The sequence below is a fragment of the Simochromis diagramma genome, unplaced genomic scaffold (assembly GCF_900408965.1).
Source record: "Simochromis diagramma unplaced genomic scaffold, fSimDia1.1 OVJJ01000738.1, whole genome shotgun sequence".
NCBI lineage: Eukaryota > Metazoa > Chordata > Actinopteri > Cichliformes > Cichlidae > Simochromis > Simochromis diagramma.
The window spans coordinates 247,771-271,018 of record NW_024387255.1 but is presented as its reverse complement, the minus strand read 5'-3'; the positions used below and the strand labels follow the sequence as shown (position 1 = coordinate 271,018).

General features: G+C 42.1%; 1 protein-coding gene across 1 annotated transcript; it reads right to left on the bottom strand.

The window, feature by feature from the left end:
• Positions 1-1,269: 1,269 nt before the first annotated feature.
• On the bottom strand, positions 1,270-20,974 carry hspa9 (heat shock protein 9). The gene is made up of 16 exons (XM_040002073.1): positions 20,664-20,974; positions 19,860-19,918; positions 19,498-19,585; positions 16,997-17,178; positions 16,398-16,522; positions 16,242-16,315; positions 8,632-8,738; positions 8,321-8,483; positions 8,151-8,243; positions 7,511-7,720; positions 4,098-4,325; positions 3,798-4,020; positions 3,347-3,441; positions 2,874-2,966; positions 2,637-2,777; positions 1,270-2,292 (listed from the first exon to the last, which is right to left on the bottom strand). Exons 1-16 carry the CDS (start codon positions 20,742-20,744, stop codon positions 2,221-2,223), a joined length of 2,034 nt encoding a protein of 677 aa, XP_039858007.1. The 5' UTR covers positions 20,745-20,974; the 3' UTR covers positions 1,270-2,220.
• Between the last annotated feature and the right edge of the window lie 2,274 nt (positions 20,975-23,248).

The window sequence follows — 23,248 nt, the reverse complement described above, 5'->3', positions numbered from 1 at the left end:
TGCACAACTCAAATTTACTTGCGTACTAAAACATGTTAGGGGATTATGCACAAAGAATTATTTTTTGAACACGTGAGCTCATCAAACACAAAATGGTAACTAATTTATTGTAAATGTCTCAGTTATTTCATCCAACATCATGGAAAAAAGCTTGAAAACATGACTTTTCACTGGGTTGACCAAGTGAAATTAGTTAAATATGTATTTCCTAAGCAAATACACGTATTCTCACAATTGTGCATTCAGTTGTAATGCTGTGGGAATAAAGTGGTGGTCAAGGGCTGATTTTTCACTAGTTTTACTTTTTTTTTGCCAGTGCATCCCATTCCAGTTGCATAGGTAGTCCAGCTCCTCCAGGATGGCACATCAATACAAGCCATCACGAGAAGGTTCGCAGTGTTTCCTAGCACAGTCTCAGGAGTGTGGAGGAGATACAGAAAGATGGGCCATAACAACCCTGTTGCAGAAGGGCATCAACCTAGTCCTGTAGATGATTTCTTGTGCAAGTAGGAACATGGGAAACACTGTCAGAGCCCTATAAAATGACCTCCAGTGAGCTACTCAGGCATATTTCTCACCAAGAACTAAGAGGTTGGCATAAAGGTCCAACATCCTTTAGTGCAGCAGTCCCCAACCTTTTTTGCGCCACAGACCGGGTTATGATTCCAGAACGCTTGGATTATACAGAAATACAATGATCTCAAATACACCAAACAAGTCCATTTCTGAAAGGCTAAAAAAAAAAAAAAAAAAAACACCACAAAGGATTCTTAGTTTTGAGCCTACTCAAAAGTCTGAACTTAAAGCCTATTGGGACGCATCCCTTAAACAGGCAACTCATGCTGAATTAAAACAATTCTGTAAAGAAGGGTGGTCCAAAATTCCTTCACAGTGGTATGAAAGGCTCATTGACAGTCATCACTAATGCTTGATTGCGGTTTTTGCTGGTAAGCAGGGAACTTTCTGGAGCAACAACTTTAACGCATAGAACCAAGCCTACCTGGCTCTCTTTTCTCCCTTAATGGCACGGTTTTTTCAAAAACTGATTTCTTTGCTCACACTGTCTTTGTCCAATATTAAAGTTTCATTATCTGAAACAAGCAAGTATCACAAATGCGCAAGAAAATAAAATCAGGAAGTTTTTGAAATACTAGAAAGAATAAAAGACATGAAGAAAAAAAAAAGAAAATGAAAAAAAAGAAAAAAAAAACACTCATATTTCATATTTTTTATTTAAAAAAAAGAAAAAAAAAGATAAAGGCAAGTTACTATGATTCTCAGTTTTCACTTCATTAATATAATCACCCATCCCATACTCTCACAATAAACAGAACTTTCAATTCAATACACTACTTCGTGCTTCTTTTTAAAGTAGAGTGCTCAAAACAGCAAGTCACTGTACACAGAGCAGTTTCTGGCCGTCAATGAATGACACAGTTGCTCCACACTCATGCATGACTCTTCTTTCTCCTGTTGTCTGTCAGAAGTGAACCATGATGTCATCTAGTTAGCTGTCCCATCATGTGTTGTGTTGAGTTCAACCCATGCTCGGTTTAAGGTGACCAAAGAAGTGCATTTTTAAGAGCCAAAAGGGAGTTTCTCACATACTTATTATATTCTTAAAATTCTCATCTCACAGACATACTTTGAATTTACTGTTTAAGGAATTGGCGTGATGCCAGAAAATGTGACCACATGATCACAAACCAGTTCTTACAAGAGACTAAATGAATGCAAGTCAATGGAGTGCACTCAGGACAACAGGGAGGGGGACTGGCAGCCTCAGAGATGTTAATAGAGTACACCAAAAGGAGACTTTTCTTATTCAGCACTCTGCAGTTGTACATCCTCTGTACCACACCTCTCAGAGTGAACCGGTACAAATAAGTGCTATGAACGAGCATCCCGCTTTCCGAAACTGAACAAAAGAAATGTGATATCTTCAACAAGAAAATGTTTCACTACCTCAGAATGGAAATTAACATCTTTGTAAAAATAAACAACTTTTTTTTCCAGACAGTTAAATTAGAAATAGGATATCATGGGACATGGAGGAACATACACTGACATTTATCTTTTCTATTTTACTGCCAAAACACAGTAGAATGTTGTGTTATGCAAGAATGACTCTGGCGATCATCCTTCCGCCTAGTCCACCACACAAGCCCAACAGTCCTCTGCTGTCATGGTCATCTCATAACAGCCAAGTACTAATAAGATCTACTGTTGGCCTTCTTTCTTCTCTCCTTCTGAAGAACTGGAACTGCTGCTGCTATCCCGCTCTGCTGCCATCTGCAGGAACAAAAGGAATTAAAGACTTTCACAAACACTGAGCAGAATTTTACAAAACCGCTTTAATCTGTGTGACCTTTTACTTCTTTTGGGTTTGTTCACCTCTAGTTTTCCCAAATTTTTATGGAAATTGCACATTCTAAGATATGCCTCGTTTTCAGCAAATAGCTCTTTGGTAGTCAACTTGTTTGTACAAAAATATTCTTATTCCTTTTACAGTTAGCATTTTTCTGATTTAAAAGATTCTTGGAAGCAAAATGTAATAAAATGAGGGTCTGGTCAAGACTTTTACAGTACAGCACACACTGATATACACAGTTTCAAGGTAAGTAAATGCTTTCTACCTTCTTGTAGGCCATTTCAAACAGTTTGAGTGATGCCTGCTGCAAGTTGGTTGCGGCCTGCTTGATGTTCTCGCCTGTCTCAGAGTCCTTATTGGTCAACAGATTCCTGACCTTTGAAATCTCCTCCTTCAGCTTGGTGCACTGATTTCACAAAAATAGGGGGGGAAAATAAGACAAAAATCAAGCACAAAACATTAATTTAATCTCAGTAAATTACAACAAAGTTTAGAGCATTACCTCATCAGCAGGGAGCTGGTCTTTGAACTCTTCCATCTTGGATTCTGTGTCATGGATGATGCCCTCAGCCATGTTGACAGCCTCCACACGGTCCTGCAGCAAGACAACTCAGTATTTACCAGATACTAAAACCACAGACAACACAGTAGTGAAGCATCATCTGTGTGTAAGACGTGCAACTTCTAGGCCTAAAAAGCCAATGTGGAAATGCCTGTAAACCAACTGAACAGATGTAACTGTGGGTGAAACTGCATTGAGTCCTTTGTTTGCAGCTAGTTTCAAGTCTGTTCAACATAAAGTGTCTTGAGATGACCCATTAGGAATGAGCCTTGTATAAATAAGTGTGAACTGATTTATGTGTTTTAAGATGAACATTTTCTGTGTTGCACTGAGTTATGTTGACAATAAAGTGCCCATCAATCAAGACGGTGAGATTTCACCCCCGACTTTTGTCTTTACAGTTTGACTGTTACCTTCCTCCTCCGGTCCTCCTCTGCATACTTCTCAGCATTCTTGATCATATTCTCAATGTCATCTTTACTGAGACCTCCTGATGACTGGATCACAACTGTAAAGGAGGAAATGAGATATTTATATGTGCACTTTGACTTTTACAGAAACCAATTCAAACCGAGTCGTAATGCAGGAAAAAACAAAAACAAACAAAAAAAAAAAAAACAGTTGTCTGAAACAAGACTGAGTAAGGGCCAAGTGATTACAGCAACATGCATAAATATTAACCTCCCTATCTAGTCTGTCTTAGCAACAACTGTAAAAGTCAACCAAGTTAAGTGTTAACATTTATCTAAAAATGCAGATTATTTTCAGCAGTTTGAAATGTCTTTTAGCTTGACTTGCTAACACATTAAGTGGGAAAAAAAACAAAGTTCTCAGCTTTCAGACTGGTTTACTGTGTGCACTGACTCTGCTGCTCGCGGCCTGTGCCTTTGTCCTTGGCCGACACATGGACGATGCCGTTGGCGTCGATGTCGAATGTGACCTCGATCTGAGGGACTCCACGAGGGGCTGGAGGGATTCCTACCAGAGTAAACTGACCCAGCAACTTGTTGTCTGTCGCCATCTCTCTCTCACCCTGGCACACTTTGATCTCCACCTGAGTCTGTCCATCAGCTGCTGTGGAGAACACCTGGAGGGGAACATGTGACACTGTAGATCACATGGGGCTTCACTGAGACTGTGGGACTGCAGTCCTGCTTTAAATACCTGGCTCTTCTTGGTGGGAATTGTGGTGTTCCTGTTGATGAGTTTGGTAAAGACACCACCCAGAGTCTCGATACCCAGCGACAGTGGAGTCACATCCAAAAGCAGCACATCGGTTACATCGCCAGCCAGAACGCCACCCTGGATGGCTGCCCCAATAGCGACAGCTTCATCAGGGTTCACAGACTTGCTGGGGGCTCGGCCAAACAGATCCTGGACTGTCTGCTGAACCTGCAGGGCGGATGTGGTGGGGGGTGTTAATTACAAGTTATGCATGCATTAAAATCAGCATTATAAAAATCATATTCAAAATGCAGAAAACGTTGTTTATTTACTCTTTTGTTAAGGCACTGTACAAATCTATGTTCTTCTTATTGTCTGTGCACTAGGGTTGTGCAGATAGAGATCACGTCAAAGTTAATGAGCCAGTAATGAGCCAACAATTCAACTGTCAAGCTGCCGAAAACTAAAGTGCACTGCATGTTAGCTCAACTACGAAAAAAAATACACCTGTTTGCAATGTATACAGTGGTTTGCAAAAGTATTCGGCCCCCTTGAACTTTTCCACATTTTGTCACATTACAGCCTCAAACATGAATCAATTTTATTGGAATTCCACGTGAAAGACCAACACAAAGTGGTGTACACTTGAGAAGTGGAACAAAAATTATACATGATTCCAAACATTTTTTACAAATAAATAACTGAAAAGTGGTGTGTGTGTGTGTGTGTGTGTGTGTGTGTGTGTGTGTGTGTGTGTGTGTGTGTGTGTGTGTGTGTGTGTGTGTGTGTGTGTAATTATTCAGCCCCCTTTGGTCTGAGTGCAGTCAGTTGCCCATAGACATTGCCTGATGAGTGCTAATGACTAAATACAGTGCACCTATGTGTAATCTAATGTCAGTACAAATTAGGGCTGCCACGATTAGTCGACTAGTCACGATTACGTCGACTATCAAAATCGTCGATGACTGATTTAATAGTCGACGCGTCATTCGAAGCTTTGTAAGATCACAAAAGACGCAGGAATAAGTAGTAGGATTTAAGAGTGTAATAACAGACTGAAACAAAAGATTGCAGCACTGCATGTACAAGGATGCCAGCTGCCGTTAAACCCCGAAGAAGAAGAAGAAGCTGTGTCCCAGAATTCAAAGTGCAGCTCAGTTCAGTTTACAACAATGGCGGCAGCTAGTTAGTTTTAATATTACTCTTATTATTCTTTCTGGGTCACAAAATAAACGTTTAACATATTTTCAGGTGAGAATGTAGCTGTATAAACCTCAAATATCTGCTCAGTTTATCAAGACACCACATATTTTCAAAGGCGTTCCGACGTTTTCGGAGACGTCTGTTACCCACTAGCTCGATAGCTAGCCGGGGGCAAGGCTCACTAGAGCCCGTGAGAACACCGGACTCCCGGCAAATCGTTTTCAAACCCACTGCCGTCTTTCGCTACTCAGGTTAAACATATATAAGTCACTTAGGAACAAATAAAATACTAAAAAAAGCCAAACAATAACATTTTGAAGTTATCTGAGTAAATCCGTTTGGCTGAGATTGAAGTTTTAGTTTTTACACAGCTGAATAAACGTCAAGAAGACAACTGATTATCAGAAGTGTGAGATGCTCGAGAATATACTCCGGTGTCCTGTTATATTTTAGATAGCAAGGAGTTTAAACTTCACCGAAACAATCTGCAAATTTCATTAAAATTTAATAAACTATCATCTTGTCTTTATTTTTAGTTAGCACATACCTTAAACACTTAAAGCTGTAAGCTAATGATCGTTACATAAGAGTAGAGCATGCTGGTGCAATAAGATGTACATTTTACTCCAATGGATGCATGATCTGATTAGTCGACTAATCGCAAAAATAATCGGTGACTAGTCGACTATCAAAATAATCGTTTGTGGCAGCCCTAGTACAAATACAGCTGCTCTTTGACGGCCTCAGAGGTTGTCTAAGAGAATATTGGGAGCAACAACACCATGAAGTCCAAAGAACACACCAGACAGGTCAGGGATAAAGTTATTAAGAAATTTAAAGCAGGCTTAGGTTACAAAAAGATTTCCCAAGCCTTGAACATCCCATGGAGCACTGTTCAAGCGATCATTCAGAAATGGAAGGAGTATGGCACAACTGTAAACCTACCAAGACAAGGCCGTCCACCTAAACTCACAGGCCGAACAAGGAGAGCGCTGATCAGAAATGCAGCCAAGAGGCCCATGGTGACTCTGGACGAGCTGCAGAGATCTACAGCTCAGGTGGCTCATAGTTGTCCATAGGACAACTATTAGTCGTGCACTGCACAAAGTTGGCCTTTATGGAAGAGTGGCAAGAAGAAAGCCATTGTTAACAGAAAACCATAAGAAGTCCAGTTTGCAGTTTGCGACAAGCCATGTGGGGGACACGGCAAACATGTGGAAGAAGCTGCTCTGGTCAGATGAGACCAAAATGGAACTTTTTGGCCAAAATGTAAAATGCTATGTGTGGCGGAAAACTAACACTGCACATCACTCTGAACACACCATCCCACTGTCAAATATGGTGGTGGCAGCATCATCCTCTGGGGGTGCTTCTCTTCAGCAGGGACAGGGAAGCTGGTCAGTGTTGATGGGAAGATGGATTGAGCCAAATACAGAGCAATCTTGGAAGAAAACCTATTGGAGTCTGCAAAAGACTTGAGACTGGGGCGGAGGCTCACCTTCCAGCAGGACAACGACCCTAAACATAAAGCCAGGGCAACAATGGAATGGTTTAAAACAAAACATATCCATGTGTTAGAATGGCCCAGTCAAAGTCCAGATCTAAATCCAATTGAGAATCTGTGGCAAGATCTGAAAACTGCTGTTCACAAACACTGTCCATCTAATCTGACTGAGCTGGAGCTGTTTTGCAAAGAAGAATGGGCAAAGATTTCAGTCTCTAGATGTGCAAAGCTGGTAGAAACATACCCTAAAAGACTGGCAGCTGTAATTGAAGCAAAAGGTGGTTCTACAAAGTATTGACTCAGGGGGCTGAATAATTATGCACACCCCACTTTTCAGTTATTTATTTGTAAAAAAATGTTTGGAATCATGTATGATTTTCGTTCCACTTCTCACGTGTACATCACTTTGTATTGGTCTTTCATGTGGAATTCTAATAAAATTGATTCATGTTTGAGGCTGTAATGTGACAAAATGTGGAAAGGTTCAAGGGGGCCGAATACTTTTGCAAGCCACTGTAAATGTCATTATGTCCCCAAACCAGACCACACATTTGTGGTGTGTACCACTTTGTCTACTGTTAACTATTCGTTGCCATGGAAGCTGCAGAACTTACTTGTTTACTCCACCTAGTCCCACAAGTATAAAGTATGTGCACCCTGAGTTATTTCATGCACTTTGGTGGTTTTAAACATCTGTCTTGTGTACCTTGGGCATGCGTGTCATGCCTCCCACCAGCAGCACCTCTCCGATGTCTCCCTTGGACACTTCAGCATCCTGCATGGCCTTCTGGCAAGGAGACACGGTGCGGCGGATAAGGTCAGCAACAATACCTTCAAACTGAGCACGGGTTAGCTTCATGTTAAGATGTTTGGGACCGGAGGCATCCATAGTCAGGTAGGGGAGGTTGATGTCAGTCTGTAAAACAGAAGGACAATCACTGAGTATTTAAACAGTTACAAAATGCTTTTAACTCAGCACTGTGGTTCATTTTGTGTGACCCTGTACTAGGCCTGGCCTGCGGTCAGAATCAGGACAGTCCACTCTCACTGGGCCAAGTCCTGTAGCAGCACAGCAGCAGCGGATTCTAAAACAGAACCTGCTGCACTGAAGCAAAGAAAAAACAGGAGCTTCATCTACCAGCACTGTAACACTGAGCCAGACACAGATTATCTGGACAGCTGACTGAGAGCTGGCACACAACATGCACTGAGACATGTGATGACAAGCAGTACAACCAAAATCAAAACACCCTAAAGCATCTGTGATACATCAGCCATTCAGTGTCACATTTTTATACAACTACACAAACTCATTAGCTTCCCATGAGGATAAAAGCTAGGAGTACCTGCAGTGAAGAGGACAGCTCACACTTTGCCTTCTCCGCAGCCTCTCTGACTCTCTGAAGAGCCATGTTGTCCTTCGTCAGGTCTACACCAGACTGAAAAGAAACAGCGCAGGTTGAAAACGCAAAACTTCACAAATAGATCAAGGCTTAAAGACTGTTAGAATACCCACCTCCCTCTTGAACTCCTTGACAATGTGTCTGAGGAGGTGCTGATCAAAGTCCTCTCCTCCAAGGAAGGTGTCACCATTGGTGGACTTCACCTCAAAAACTCCCTTCTGGATCTCCAGGATTGAGATGTCAAACGTACCTCCACCTAGATCATACACAGCAATACTGGAAACACATTCATAGAGGTTAACACAACAACAGAGCGAGTAGTTGTATTCTTCTATGTACAGGATCATCTATCATCTTTCTTAGCAAGTACTGATACTCCTAAGCATAGCAGTAAACATCAGAAGGTTTTTTGTCGTCTACACACATCTTATCTTGGGTCTTGTCCAGGCCATAGGCCAGAGCAGCAGCAGTTGGCTCGTTAATCACACGCAGGACGCTCAGACCAGCGATCTGCCCAGCATCTTTGGTGGCCTGTCAAAGAAACAAGTTGACACAAGTATCGAAGATGAATCGTTACTTCAATCATCAAGTGTATTCCAAAGCAGCAACAAGGACACAGAAGCTAATTATCCGACATCTACATATCACCTTAACTGCTCTGGGACTGAGGTAGATTAGTCTTATCAAAAACTTTGAGCAGTTTTAAAAACAAAAAAAAAAAACAAAGGGGGGGGGGGGGGTTGGAAAAAAAAGAAAGTATATGATGAACTAGAAAGCAAAAATTTCAGAAGAAATTTTAAGTGTGCCTATGCCGCTGCTAATCAGTGTAGTTTGCCATTCATACGGCTACAGAGAGCAAAACTCAGCAGAGCAGCCATTCTCCACCATGAACTATGGTAAAAAACAAACACCACTCGCGCCTCACAGATGACAACTTACAGTTTTGTGTAAAGATGAGGTGACTTCGTACAGCCCCGATTTGCAGACGCTGTGCACAGAAGTTCATGAGCAGAAGTCCCATTGTACCATGGCAGACCCGACAATGTTTGCATGAACACGCTTTGAAGCATTACGTTATGGACCACTTTTTACACATGGTTGGTGTACCCACACAGCCAGCTGTAGCTTTTCATCTCACAGCCCGACACACACCCAAAAAACAGCCGAGAGATCACAGACTTTACGCCCGTGGGTCCACCTCTCCTGCAGCGGCACTGCATACCACGCCCGCCACACACATCAAACACGTAAAATAAATATTTATGCACTTTTGCATTCACTTTTTGTTTTTTGTTATTTTTTACACAGTGTTCTGAATGATTAACAATGGTCTACAGCCAATCTCGTGTATTATTATACAAACTTTGGTTATAAGATTCAGATAACTATTTAATAAAAGCTAAATATTTTATATGAGAGTAAGAAAGAAAAGTATTTCTTTGTGTCCCCCTTTCCCTGTTAATGCCCTACCTGGCCCCCTGGCAAAAGCTTTGCTAGATCCGCCCCTGCACAGTTACCAGCTGTCAGCTACACAAAAAAGGATATTGGTGTTATTTGTCTGTCAGAAACAGTTCATAACTTCCCTTCAACTCATTCATGTCACCTAAAAGGTAAACCTGTTTCTCCATCACCAGTTCAGCTCTGATGATTCAGTAAGGACATCTCCTGGTTTGGACCAGACGTTTTTACAGCTGTGGCTCCAGCAAACATCAGCTGATACTAGAAATTAAAAATCAAATGAATTCTAACAACAGCTGATCAACCTTAAACGTGCTGCTGTTGTTTAGCACGATAAACAAACAAGAGAGAAAAGCCGATCATTGATCAGTTTCATGATTGAAGTTGCAACAGGCAAGAGAATGACAGGGGAGGCTGCGTAACGACAGAATAAATCCAGCTTTGTGTCTTCTTCCGTTCTACCTGAAGTACGGGACAAACTGTGTTCCTTTTCAGCTCAATACGAAACGCGTAATATTTTCTCTGAATGCGGGACGATTCCGTTTATACGGAACGGTTTGCAACTCTACGAACTAACCCTTATGAATAAAATAAAGTTCAACATCAGTAACGTAGCGCGCACACAGCTGTATAGAAACTGCGTCATGCCAGCTAGCACGCAGTACGACTTATTGTAACTGATTGTAAAAAGTCAACACAACGAAAATAAACTACACCTAAACTCTGTTTATATCCGACCCAAATAGAGTGCAGTTCATAACTTCTTACCTGAAATTCAGTTAACCTGCTTCTCCTGCCTTCAATTTCCCTGATCCATGGCTGCCATCTGTTTGAGCTCCGCGTTAGCCACCACCGGTCGATCGGCGGCCGCCTCGCATGTGTCTTTTTCCCGCATGTAAATACACCGGTGGCTAGCTGCCCTTTGTTGGAGCTAATTTATGGCTCAACGGTAAGATGACTGTAAAAACTGCTTTGACCGTGAGTGTCAGCAGTGTCTGAAGATGAATTGGCACAAGCCTCATGTCTTAACTTTGCTTTGTTAAAGAGATATGATGATTTGAAAATGCCTCTCAGAGAGTTCCAGCGGTGATTTTGAACAAAGTCCCCATTCACTTTCTATGGAGACATTCATATTTCAAACATTGTGTTGCTTCGAGGCGATTTGATAAAAATCTGTAACTTCCACAACAGTGATAGTGACATTTTCTGAAAGCCAGCAAAAATACCTACGTTTTGATGTATAATTTGTGGAGGTTGAGTGAAAATTGAGAGAGTAGCAAGAAGTTGTTCAGACATGAAGAGAAAACTGAAAAAGGACCAGCACTCACCCTGAGTTAATTGCATAGCAACCATAACAACGCATGTATTTTCTCAAAAATCACAAAGCTGCAACTGAAAACTTAAAGAGGCATTAAATTAAAATGGTAAAAGATATTTAAAAAAAAACAAAAAAAAAAAAACAGCTGAATCACAGAGGAATAGCCCAATAATCTGAGAACGTTTTAAAGTTTGAATGGAGTTTCTAGGTGAAAGTATGAGGAAGTAGTTAAGTTTCAACAACAAGCAAGTTTTAGCAGAATTGTGGAAGTTTCCCCATTCATTTCAATGGGACAAATTAAAGGAAAAAGTGTAATATTTTAAAAAGTATAATAGTTATAAGTACCAAAAGTCATAGCAGGCATTAGCAGAAAGAGCAGAACAGTTTAGAGTTTGAACTGAGAAAATTGGCTGAAAACTGAGGGAGTAGTTAAGCGGCAAAGAAAGTGGCAACTTGAAGAATAACTAGAAAAAAATTTGCATTTCCTGCGAAAATGCTGTGTGGATGCCTTAACGCTGAAGATGTCTGCTGAAAAAAAGCTGAAAAAGCAGAATTATCTGCTGAAAAGAGGTGTAGAAGCAGACGTGCTTGCTGAAGATGGCTGTATGTGTAATGATACACTGGAGAGTGTCAAGAAAGCAGAGCGTATGCAAGCAGGGAACATGTGTAGCAACTGTCACAGGCAGGATTCGAACCTCTGCCAGCGGGTCTCACGGCAGCTGCTCAACCCTCTGAGCCAAATGAGTTCTGGTCACAAACAAAGATATGATGAGAGGGAAAATGTGCACTGTGGAGCAGAAGCTCAAATTAGCAGAAAAGAGGTGAAGAGGAAGAACTTTGTTGTGAAATGAGGTAAAGAAACTGAAATTTGTGCTTAAAACAAGTGAAAAAGCTGAACTCTGAAATCCTGCTAAAACAGCAGAAGAGGCTGATATTTTTCAGCTACTCATTGAGCCAAACTGGTTCTCACGTAACTGAAAAAAGGTGAAAAAGCTTACAATTCTAATGAAAACAGCAGAAGAGGCTGAGATTTGTGCTGATAAGAGGTGAAAATGCTGAACCAATCAGAGGTACTGCTTCTGTCTGCTTCATCAGGCTGCGTACTTGTATGTATTTCTGCCATGGAGCGTTAACAAGAATCTGAGGCCCATATTAGAAAAGCTGCCAAAATCATAAAACGTTGCCGAATTGTAATAAATTATCAATATGAATTTGTAGTGAAAAAAAAAAACAAAAAAACAAACATGTGGGCCAAGGTGGAACTGAACCCATGAACTTTGGTCTGAAGAGCCGTTTCCTTACCAATCGCGCCACTGGCAAAGAGAGCGGGCGCCTGGAAAACAGGGTGATGAGCAGTCAGAATTAGATCGCGGTGAGAGGCGAAAAAACACAGTTTTTTGGAGTTACAAAACGTTGTGTAACTCAAAAACTAGGTGGGAGAGAAGCATAATTCTTGCACTGGGTGAATCAGCGGACTTTGGTGAACTTTGACTGTGATTTACATAGCTCTTTGTACCTCCGTCGCGGAGATATGACGAGAGAAGAAACGGCTTCATTTTCGGAGTTTGAAAAATGAGAGGAGGACAGATTTCCACCCCTCAAACAAACGTAATTTATGGCTCAACGGTAAGATGACTGTAAAAACTGCTTCGACCGTGAGTGTCAGCAGTGTCTGAAGATGAATTGGCACAAGCCTCATGTCTTAACTTCGCTTCGTTAAGGAGATATGACGATTTGAAAATGCCTTCAGTTTCAGTATTTCAGCTCTGAGTTTCACAACCTCCCCATAGACTTTGAATGGGGAGTTTTTAGACCTTGTGTCACTTCGAGGCAAATTGTGAAAAAACCGTAACTCGCACAATAATTATAGTGACACTGTCTTAAAGCCAGCAAAAATACCTACATTTTGATGTATAATTTGTGGGGGATGAGTGGAAATTGAGCGAGTAGCAAGAAGTTGTTCAGACATGAAGAGAAAATTCAGATCGGACCAGCACTCACTCTGAGTTAATTGCATATCAACCATAGCAACGCGTGTATTTTCTGAAAAATCACAAAGCTGCAACTGAAACTTAAAGAGGCATTAAATGAAAACAGTAACAGATCTGAAAAAGCTGAATCACAGAGGAATAGCCCAATAATCTGAAAACATTTTAAAGTTTGAATGGAGTTTCTAGGTGAAAGTATGAGGAAGTAGTTAAGTTTCAACAACAAGCAAGTTTTAGCAGAATTGTGGAAGTTTCCCATTCATTTCAATGGGACAAATTAAAGGAAAAAAGTGTAATATTTTTAAAAGTATAATAGCAGAAAATACCAAAAGTCATAGCAATCGTTAGCAGAAATAGCTGAATAGTTTAAAATTTGAATGGTAAAAATTGGACAAAAATTGTGGGAGTAGTTAAGTGGCGAAAAACGTACAGGAGCAACCAGAATAATAAAGAACTAGAAAGCGAAAATTTCTGAAGAAATTTTAAGTGTGCCTATGCCGCCGCTAATCAGTATAGTTTGCCATTCAAATGGCTACAGAGAGCAAAACTCAGCAGAGCAGCCATTCTCCACCATGAACTATGGTAAAACCAAACACCGCTCGCGCCTCACAGATGACAGCTTACAGTTTTGTGTAAAGATGAGGTGACTTCGTACAGCCCCAATTTGTAGACGCTGTGCGCAGAGGTTCATAAGCAGACCCGACAATGTTTGCATGAACACACTTTGAAGCATTACGTTATGGACCACTTTTCACACATAGTTGCTGTACCCACACAGCCGGCTGTAGCTTTTCATCTCACAGCCCGACACATACAAAAAAAAAAAAAAAAAAAAAAAAAAAAAAAAAAAAGCAGAGAGAGCACAGACTTTACACCTGAGAGGCGTGATTGCAGATGCCGCTGAGGTGGGTCCACCTCCCCTGCAGCGGCACTGCAGACCACGCCCTGCCACACACATCAAACACGTAAAATAAATATTTATGCACTTTTCATTCACTTTTTGTTTTTTTGTTATTTTTACACAGTGTTCTGAATGATTAACAATGGTCTACAGCCAATCTTGTGTATTATTATACAAACTTTGGTTGTAAGATTCAGATAACTATTTAATAAAAGCTAAATATTTTATATGAGAGTAAGAAAGAAAAGTATATCTTTGTCTCATACTCTCATCAGACAATACATGAACCTCTCAATAAACAAAATATATGCTCGGCTTAAATGACAAACCGCTATTTTACACAGTGGAACACTTATTTTTAAACAAAACCAATGCAGTTCGCCACTGACAGTGCTTACCTTTGCACATCACAGTAAACACTGAACCAAGATGGCGCCCACGCGAACGAGAAATCTGAACTACGGTGTCCTGCAGAGGACAAATGGTCAAAATTGCTAATATTTACAACATATATGCAGCTCAACAGCGACACCTTGTGACTTATTCCAGTCACTACCTTAAATATACATAACGTCTTACCTGACATTCAGTTCACCGGACACTCATACCGAATCACCAGCCCATATAAATGAAAAATAAGTCCAGCAGCCAACCAAGAGTCATCACGAAAGACTAGGGGTGACACGAGAGCGTGAGCGGGCCTGGGTGTCAGCCAGCCCGGCCTGGGTGGCAGCCAGCCCGGCCTGGGTGGCAGCCAGCCCAGCCTGGGTGGCAGCCAAGCCGCGCTAGCCAGCTAGCCGGCTAGCTGCCATGCGGCGGTGAAACGAGAGCGTGAGCCGGCCTGGGTATCAGTCAGCCCGGCCTGGGTGTCAGCCAAGCCGCCCTAGCCAGCTAGCCGGCAAGTTGCCATGCGGCACTAGTAGTAACATCGTGAGAGATATGGGACTTCTTGATAAAATATGGGACTTCTTGATAAAACGAGCAGATATTTGAAGTTTACACCCCTACATTCTCGCCTGAAAATAGGGGAGGCTGTCATAAAGTTCAACATCAGTAACTTAGCGCGCACAGCTGTATAGAAACTCCGTCGTGCTAGCTAGCACGCAGTACAGTTATTGTAACTGTCAGCACAACGAAAATAAACTACACCTAAACTCGGTTTATATCTGACCCAAATAGAGTGCAGTTAATAACGTCTTACCTGAAATTCAGTTCACCAGCCGCCTGCTTCTCCTGCATTGGGTTTCCCTTATCCACGATTGAGCTCCGCGTTAGCCACCACCGGTCGATCGGTGGCCGCCTCGCATGTTTCTTTCCCCGCATACGAGGGGAAGAGACATATACCGGTGGCTAACGCGGAGCTAGCTAGCCACCGGTATATGAACAACTCAGTTATTTTTTCCACATCGACCAGCATCATCGGCCCATATAAACGAAAAATAAGTCCAGCTAATACAAAGACTGTTTGCGGAGCGATCGGGGGTGAAAGGAGTTAGAGACGCCTCACTGAAAGCCAAGCCTGGGTGCTTTTGAGCGAAGCGGCGCTAGCTAGCCGAGCTAGCTAATAAATAATAATAATAAATCCGAGCAATAGTAATAAGTGTGCCTTTTGGCATAGGCACACTTAATAATAAATCCGAGCAATAGTAATAAGTGTGCCTTTTGGCATAGGCATACTTAATAAAGAGAAACAGGAACTCAATAGTGTGAATGCCCTTTGAGGAAATCCACACAATAAATCCAATGAATAGTAATAAGTGTGCCTCTTGGCATAGGCACACTTAATTACACTATACCTTAAAATATATATATTGATTATAAATCAGGTTGGTGATTTGAACATGAACTTGGCCAAATTATTCTATCCTGTGTGAATTGGGTTAACAGTGATTCGGTGCTCTCCTGTCTGGATGTCTGAATCATTTTTATGTTCCAAAAATAGCATCAGTTAAACAATGAAGGCATAGTGCATAATACAAATCTGTGGAGGGGATAAAATATCAGTATCATAGGGACAATACAATTTATAAATCCCATTCTAACTGAATTTAAAACTATACTTTATGTATGCATCAGTTAAACATGTTTTTGGAGGTTTAAATAGATTTAAGTAAAATGTCTTTAAAGCAGTTGAATGTATTGCAAGTTGCTCCACTCTAGTGGAAACATGATACAGTCTGCTACAGTTAGTAACCCCTGAATCTTCTCAGTGTCACAGCAGGAAAACAATAATTCACTTCTCAAAAGCTGAGCTTTTCTTAAAAGACCCTGGTGGAGGCCTGACATCAGCTTTTAAACATTCATATTTTGGTGCTCGTGCGAAAACGTTTAGCAACGTTTCCTTCAATAGAAAGCCTGTGTGTGCATACCTGTCTCTGAGAGTCATTGAAGTAGGCTGGAACAGTGACCACAGCATTCTTCACCGTGCTTCCCAGGTAGCTCTCTACAACATGAATATGAAGCAAAACTGATGCTCACATGTGCAAAACATTTAAATTATCTTTTGACTGTCTGCACAACTATACCTGCAGTCTCTTTCATCTTCATAAGAACAAAGGCTCCTGCCTGGCTAGGGGAGTACATTTTGCCATGAGCCTCAACCCAAGCATCACCATTTGATGCACGCACAATTTTGTAGGGAACATTCTTCCTGTTGATGGAAAAAAGGTCGTTTTTTTTACCCAGCTAAGTTTATTTCTTTCATTATATCCAACATTTAAAAAAATAAACCTCGGATTTGAGATTTAAATGCAATAACTGAGAATGGTAAATGGACCGATTCTTATATAGCGCTTTTCTACTCTCCCGGAGTACTCAAAGCGCTCTATACAACACGCCACATTCACCCAGTCACACCCATTCTCACAAGCACTACCTCTATACTGAGTGCTTCCTAACTACACTCACACACATTCATACTCCGATGGATGCATCGGAGAGCAACTTGGTGTTAGTATCTTGCCCAAGGATACTTGGCATGCAGACTGGAGGAGCCTGGGATCAAATCTCCAACCTTCCGATCAGTAGGTGACCTGCTCTACCTCCTGAGCTACAGCCACCAATCTTTTAAAAGGCCAGAAATGAATCTTTTAAAAATCTTTTAAAAGGCCAGAAATGAACTCACAGATCTTTCTGGACCTCTGGGTCTTCAAAGCGCCGTCCAATCAGTCTTTTGGTAGCATACAATGTGTTCTGAGGGTTGGTAACAGCCTGGCGTTTAGCAGGCATGCCCACCAGACGCTCACCATCTGCTGTGAAAGCAATGACTGAAGGAGTTGTCCTCGCTCCCTCTGCGTTCTCCAGCACCTGAACATAAATAAGAAAACATTTAGATTGGAGGAATCATTGTTTCATCAGATTCATTAATCAACCCCAGTTTTTAAAGTTGGAGGTAGAAGAGAAAAAAAAAGACCAAGAACCAAAAACCTCAATTAATGAGTGTTAACATTTTTTAGTTTTTTTCTCAAAACGGTAGAAAAACTACAGAGAAAAAAAAAAACAACTTTGGATTCTGTTTACACAAAGTTACCCATTTCTTTACCAGGGATACACTGATCTGGGCCCTATTTCAGGAAGCCGGTTTAGAAAACTCAGAGTGAAAAACTATACTCAGGGTTGAGTAACCCCGAACTGTCCAACTCGGAATATTCGGTTTCAGAAAGGCTGATAACAATTAGTTCAGTCAACGCGGAGTTGCTTTAACCCCAAGTTAAACGCGCGCACGAGGATACATAAAGCCCTGATTAGTGCAGCACAGATTAAGCGAGTCACCATGGAGACGGAGGGAAAGAAGGCGCGGTCAATGTATTTTACAGCGCTTGAGGCCGAAATTCTGATGGCAGCATATGCCGATAACATGCAAATTTTGCGGAAAAAAAGTAACACAGCCTCAGCTGCAAAAGAAAGGGAGCATGCATGGCAAAACATAGCCGACAGAGTCAATGCGTGAGTGTTAATTTAAACATTGATCTAGGGATTTCCACCCATTTAACACGTTATTTTACTATATTTTATTTTTTATGTTATACATTTTATTTTGTGATGTGATGTGAGCGAAGGTGCAACCCAACAGGCCCCAAACGTTCCTGGCAGCAAGTAAAAATGAAATATAAAAATATAGTCCAAACAGGTAAGGTGTAATTGTATTATGAGCCATAGTGCTTGGTCTGTTTGTCCGATGTAAATCGATTGCAGTTAGAGGCTACATTAATTTCCCCTCTGTAAGCACTTATTGAAATTATCTGAGCACATTACAAGTACATATTTGCTTACTCTGTATGCTCAAATGTGACCCGTTATAGCCAACAGAAAAAAAAGCGGAGGCCCGAAAAACAGGTGGGGGTCCTCCACCACCACCACTCACAGAGGCTGAGCAGTTGGCAGCATCACATATGATCTTCACAGTGCAGAGAACACAAATTAGCATCCATTACTATAATGAAATAATTTGTTAGTTTGAAATGCTACAGGGAACTATGTACCTGTACATTAATGCTGTGGAAGGACTTCCTGTTCACATAGTCTCCTTCATTTACTGAAGGAGCAATGATTGGAATGTGAGTGCCATCTATACAGCCAATCACGCCTGGGAACCGTGAGAATAAATGTAAAATTTAAGTAGTAGTTCAAATATCACCACATCATGAATTAAGTTTCGTTCATACTGATACCTGCAATTTTGTGGAATCCCTCTTTGATAAATCTTGTGGGTCTATGACCGGGGAACACCACAAACGAGTACAGGAGACGTTTCAGTGCAACTGTAACATTCCTGACTGCCCGACAGACGGTAGCCTTGGAAATGGCTCAGCGTCACCAATATTATACAGAAAGCTCCCGTTTGCAAAAAACCAAAGTGCAATACAAATAATATGTACAGAACTGAGAGAATGTCCGCGATGTGTCACATGAGCAATATTAGGCCTGAGGATGTTATTCCAATGAATTATAGATTGTGCTGAAAAACGGTAACGTTCACACAGAAAATCATCAGGAAATGATAAAATGTCCGAACGCGCTCTAATCACTCTCTCCCGGCGGAGAGCTCTGCGGAGAATTTGGGCTTCAACATCTACTGGCTCTTCAAGGAAGGGGGCACGCCATGTCTGACACTTCCTACAGTCAGGTTTCCGACAAAGAGGCGGAGAAAGTCAGGGTTAGTTGAAGTAAACCTGCTAGGGGGCAGGTTAGCTTCACAGAGTGTGTCGTCATAGTAACTCGCTCAGAATTAATCTAAACTCGCTTTGTGAAACCGAAAACCCAGAGTTTTCGTTAACTCAGGGTATACTTACTCAGAGTTTGCACTAAACCGGCTTCCTGAAATAGGGCCCTGATGTTTAACTTTTGTTATTAATCATATCCTGGGGCAGTGAGGCTCTTGAGTAATGCTGCATCAGTGTCTACGATCCCATCTATTTGGCCAGTCTGATTTTTTTTTCCTGTTTTGGTTTACTTACACATACAGTAACAAACTTCCATTGAGTTAATTAACACAACATTTAGTTTACCCGCTTAGAAGTTCTCTAGTATCAGCACTCAGGGTGGGTTCCATTTCCATAGATACTGCCAGATTAAAGATAGGGGATTAAACAAACAAACAAACATGTGAATCATCTAAAGCATCACCTTGGCCTGTTTGCCCTCCATGACTGCAACACATGAGTTTGTGGTTCCCAGGTCAATCCCAATGACTGCACCTTTGACGGCTTCAGACCTGCAGCACATACAATGATAGTGACAAACTCAGCAGACCTCATGTTTACATCAAAAGATCCAAATTTCTCAGACTTCTATTTAGAAATACCAATACAGAATATGGCATTCTGTTTGGTGACAAAAAAGTATTTTAAATTGTGAATATGAATCACAGCCATTAGGAAGTGAATGTATAGTTTTACCTCTAAACGACCAAAATTCCCAAACCAGCATCAACGTCATGCTGTTAGTGCACGTTCATATAATGCAGGCACTTTAATGTTGATACTCACGCATAGTCTCTCCTGGAGAGGGCTCTAAGAGCATCTGGTTGGAAGCCGGTCCAGCATGCCTGATAATACAGAACAACGCAGTTACACAGCTGTTAACTCAGACAAAATATTTGCCATGAACTCACAAAATTCGACATTTTGAACCTCAAAAGGAAAGATCCAAGTATACTTAAAAAAAAAATACAACAGGATGATGAAAATTGGAAGAACCAAAGCACAGATGACATTATCGGAGTCACAAACAAGCACATGTGACAAGAAACCATTCTTAATAGTGGGATCCAGATAAGCGAAGCCTGTAGAAGATCGAGCTCTAAATGTGTTACTTAAACTGTGGAGCAGCGTGCTGGAGGAGGGGACGCCTCACCGAAGGTCACAGCTCTGCTACAGCCTTGGAACCAGCTCAAAACGAACATTAATACTCACACACCAAAGTAAAATATTTCAGTAGATGACGAAGCAAGTAGTACTTGCTTCTCTAATGACCGCTCTTTGAAAAACAGCTGCCAGGTAGGTCCGGTATCAAATGAAGTGAGCTAGCACGCGTTAGCTTAGCCCCACAGATATGAAACACACCAGCACATCGAATGCTAGAGCGGCGGCTCAATACTATGTTGTTATTGCACATCTCTTCTCGTGACACACATTTATTACAGTGTCTGCTGGACTGTGCTCATTGTTAGTGACACAGTAATGATCTAACCACGACTAAATATGCTGTCCTCAAGCTTACGCTGTTAGCATCTAAAGCTAGGAAGCTAATGGCCACATCGTAATGCATCTACTTAACTGTTTGACATTTACCTTTTTAATCAAGGACGAAACGCTTCTGATGTTACTCCTCGTGGGAAGAGTCCTTGAAACGCTTCGGGCGACGCTCAACATTTTCACAACTCAGCTAACAGGCTTGCTAACTTAGATTTTAAACTACAGCTTTTAAGTAAAAGCACACTCTTCAGATAGTTCGGCAGCGAAGGAATGCTAAAATATTTCAGCTTTCCGAGCCACTTCAGACTTTAACGCAGCGTCTCCTCAGAAAACCGCATAGAGCTCAGCTGCGACAAGACTGCTCGCCTCTGGACTGCAACGGCAAAAGAACTGCGAAGCTTCTTCTCGAATTATCCAACACATGTTGCACCATGCACCGCTCAAGGACCCCGAAATGGGCTCTACAATGACTGCCTGTTTTTTTTTTTCATCGATAGTAAAATGCCTAAAACAACAGTTTAAAATCGAATATGCAAATCAATTGGAAAAACTGACATTAATTAAAGAATAAAGCTGTCTGATATAAAGATCAAATATATACCGGTGGTTTTTGGATGTTCGCGGTTTTGGCACGGGTAGGGCAGACGCATTTAGTGGGCCTGTGAAGGTCATGATGTAACGTGGGGTATTGAAGAGTTTCACGTGTGTTACATCACGGATGCTGGAAGAATTTATCAGCTGTAATTTAGCTATTCTCACTGCTCTGTTAGTTTATTCGCCGATATGACACGAGCAGCATTTAGATATGTATCCATACACACATTTGCCAACAATGTGATAGGGTAATAAGTGTCGCACTGTGTGAGGAAGTCAGGAGTGGCAGAGAAGTATGTGAGTTTGGTGTTAGGTGGGACGAGAACAGCTAGAGTGGTACTGAGCTGTGTGGTAGGAGTAACAGGCTCAAGGCCGGGGCGAGGTTACATCAGTGATCGGCTCTGATCCCCTTCTTGTGACAGACAGGTTAACAGATGAGGTCAGACAGGACTCTTTGTGGAGCCTTCAAAGCTTGTGTCGAGTAATGGAGGGGGCGTTTCCGCGATGCGCGTATCGAGGCTTGCTTCATTTATGGGAGGAGCTGAAAATGATGACGTCCGAAGCCTCGCTGCCCGGCTGTACCACGTGACTGGTTCATGAAGTGGTTCGAACTTTGCCGCGAGCTATGACAGCGATATAAACCCCTCAGACTTCATTCAAAATGTGGGTGTTTGATGGAGAATTGCGGTTAGTGAGAGTTTGGAGACAATTTGGAGACAGTTTGGAGGTTTATGAGAGTGAGGAGAGAAAGTCAGGAGAGAATGGAGCCAGCTAAGAAGAGGAGGATGTCCTCCCCTGTGTGGGAACATTGTTTTTTTTCCTCCCAACAAGGTATGTAAATTTCTACAGAAGATGTATTTTCATAATACTGATGGTGCAATACAATTTATGTTAAGCTGTCGTTACTTTTGTACAAGGTGAAGTGTTTGCTATGTGCCAGGGAGCTGGGATATAACAACAACGCCTCATCCATGCTTAGGCACTACAGGAACCGAACCGAGAATTTTGTGTATCGTTGCACCCCTAATATATATATATATATATATACACACACATACATACACACGTATATACAAAACACCCAGCACGCCCCTGCGGGCGGTTTATCCTTCAAGCTCGGGTCCTCTACCAGAGGCCTGGGAGCTTGAGGGTCCTGCGCAGTATCTTAGCTGTTCCTAGGACTGCGCTCTTCTGGACAGAGATCTCCGATGTTATTCCCGGGATCTGCTGGAGCCACTCGCCTAGCTTGGGAGTCACCGCACCTAGTGCTCCGATTACCACGGGGACCACCGTTACCTTCACCCTCCACATCCTCTCGAGCTCTTCTCTGAGCCCTTGGTATTTCTCCAGCTTCTCGTGTTCCTTCTTCCTGATATTGCTGTCATTCGGAACCGCTACATCGATCACTACGGCCGTCTTCTTCTGTTTGTCTACCACCACTATGTCCGGTTGGTTAGCCACCACCATTTTGTCCGTCTGTATCTGGAAGTCCCACAGGATCTTAGCTCGGTCATTCTCCACCACCCTTGGGGGCATCTCCCATTTTGACCTCGGGACTTCCAGGTTATACTCGGCACAGATGTTCCTGTACACTATGCCGGCCACCTGGTTATGGCGTTCCATGTATGCCTTGCCTGCTAGCATCTTGCACCCTGCTGTTATGTGCTGGATTGTCTCTGGGGCATCTTCACACAGCCTGCACCTGGGGTCTTGCCTGGTGTGATAGACCCCAGCCTCTATGGCTCTTGTACTCAGAGCTTGTTCTTGTGCTGCCATGATTAGTGCCTCTGTGCTGTCTTTCAGTCCAGCTTTGTCCAGCCACTGGTAGGATTTCTGGATATCAGCCACCTCCTCTATCTGCCGGTGGTACATACCGTGCAGGGGCCTGTCCTTCCATGATGGTTCCTCGTCTCCCTCCTCTGTCTTGGGTTTCTGCTGCCTGAGGTGTTCACTGAGCACTCGGTCAGTTGGGGCCATCTTCCCAATGTATTCTTGGATGTTCATTGTCTCATCCTGGACTGTGGTGCTGACACTCACCAGTCCCCGGCCCCCTTCCTTCCGCTTAGCGTACAGCCTCAGGGTGCTGG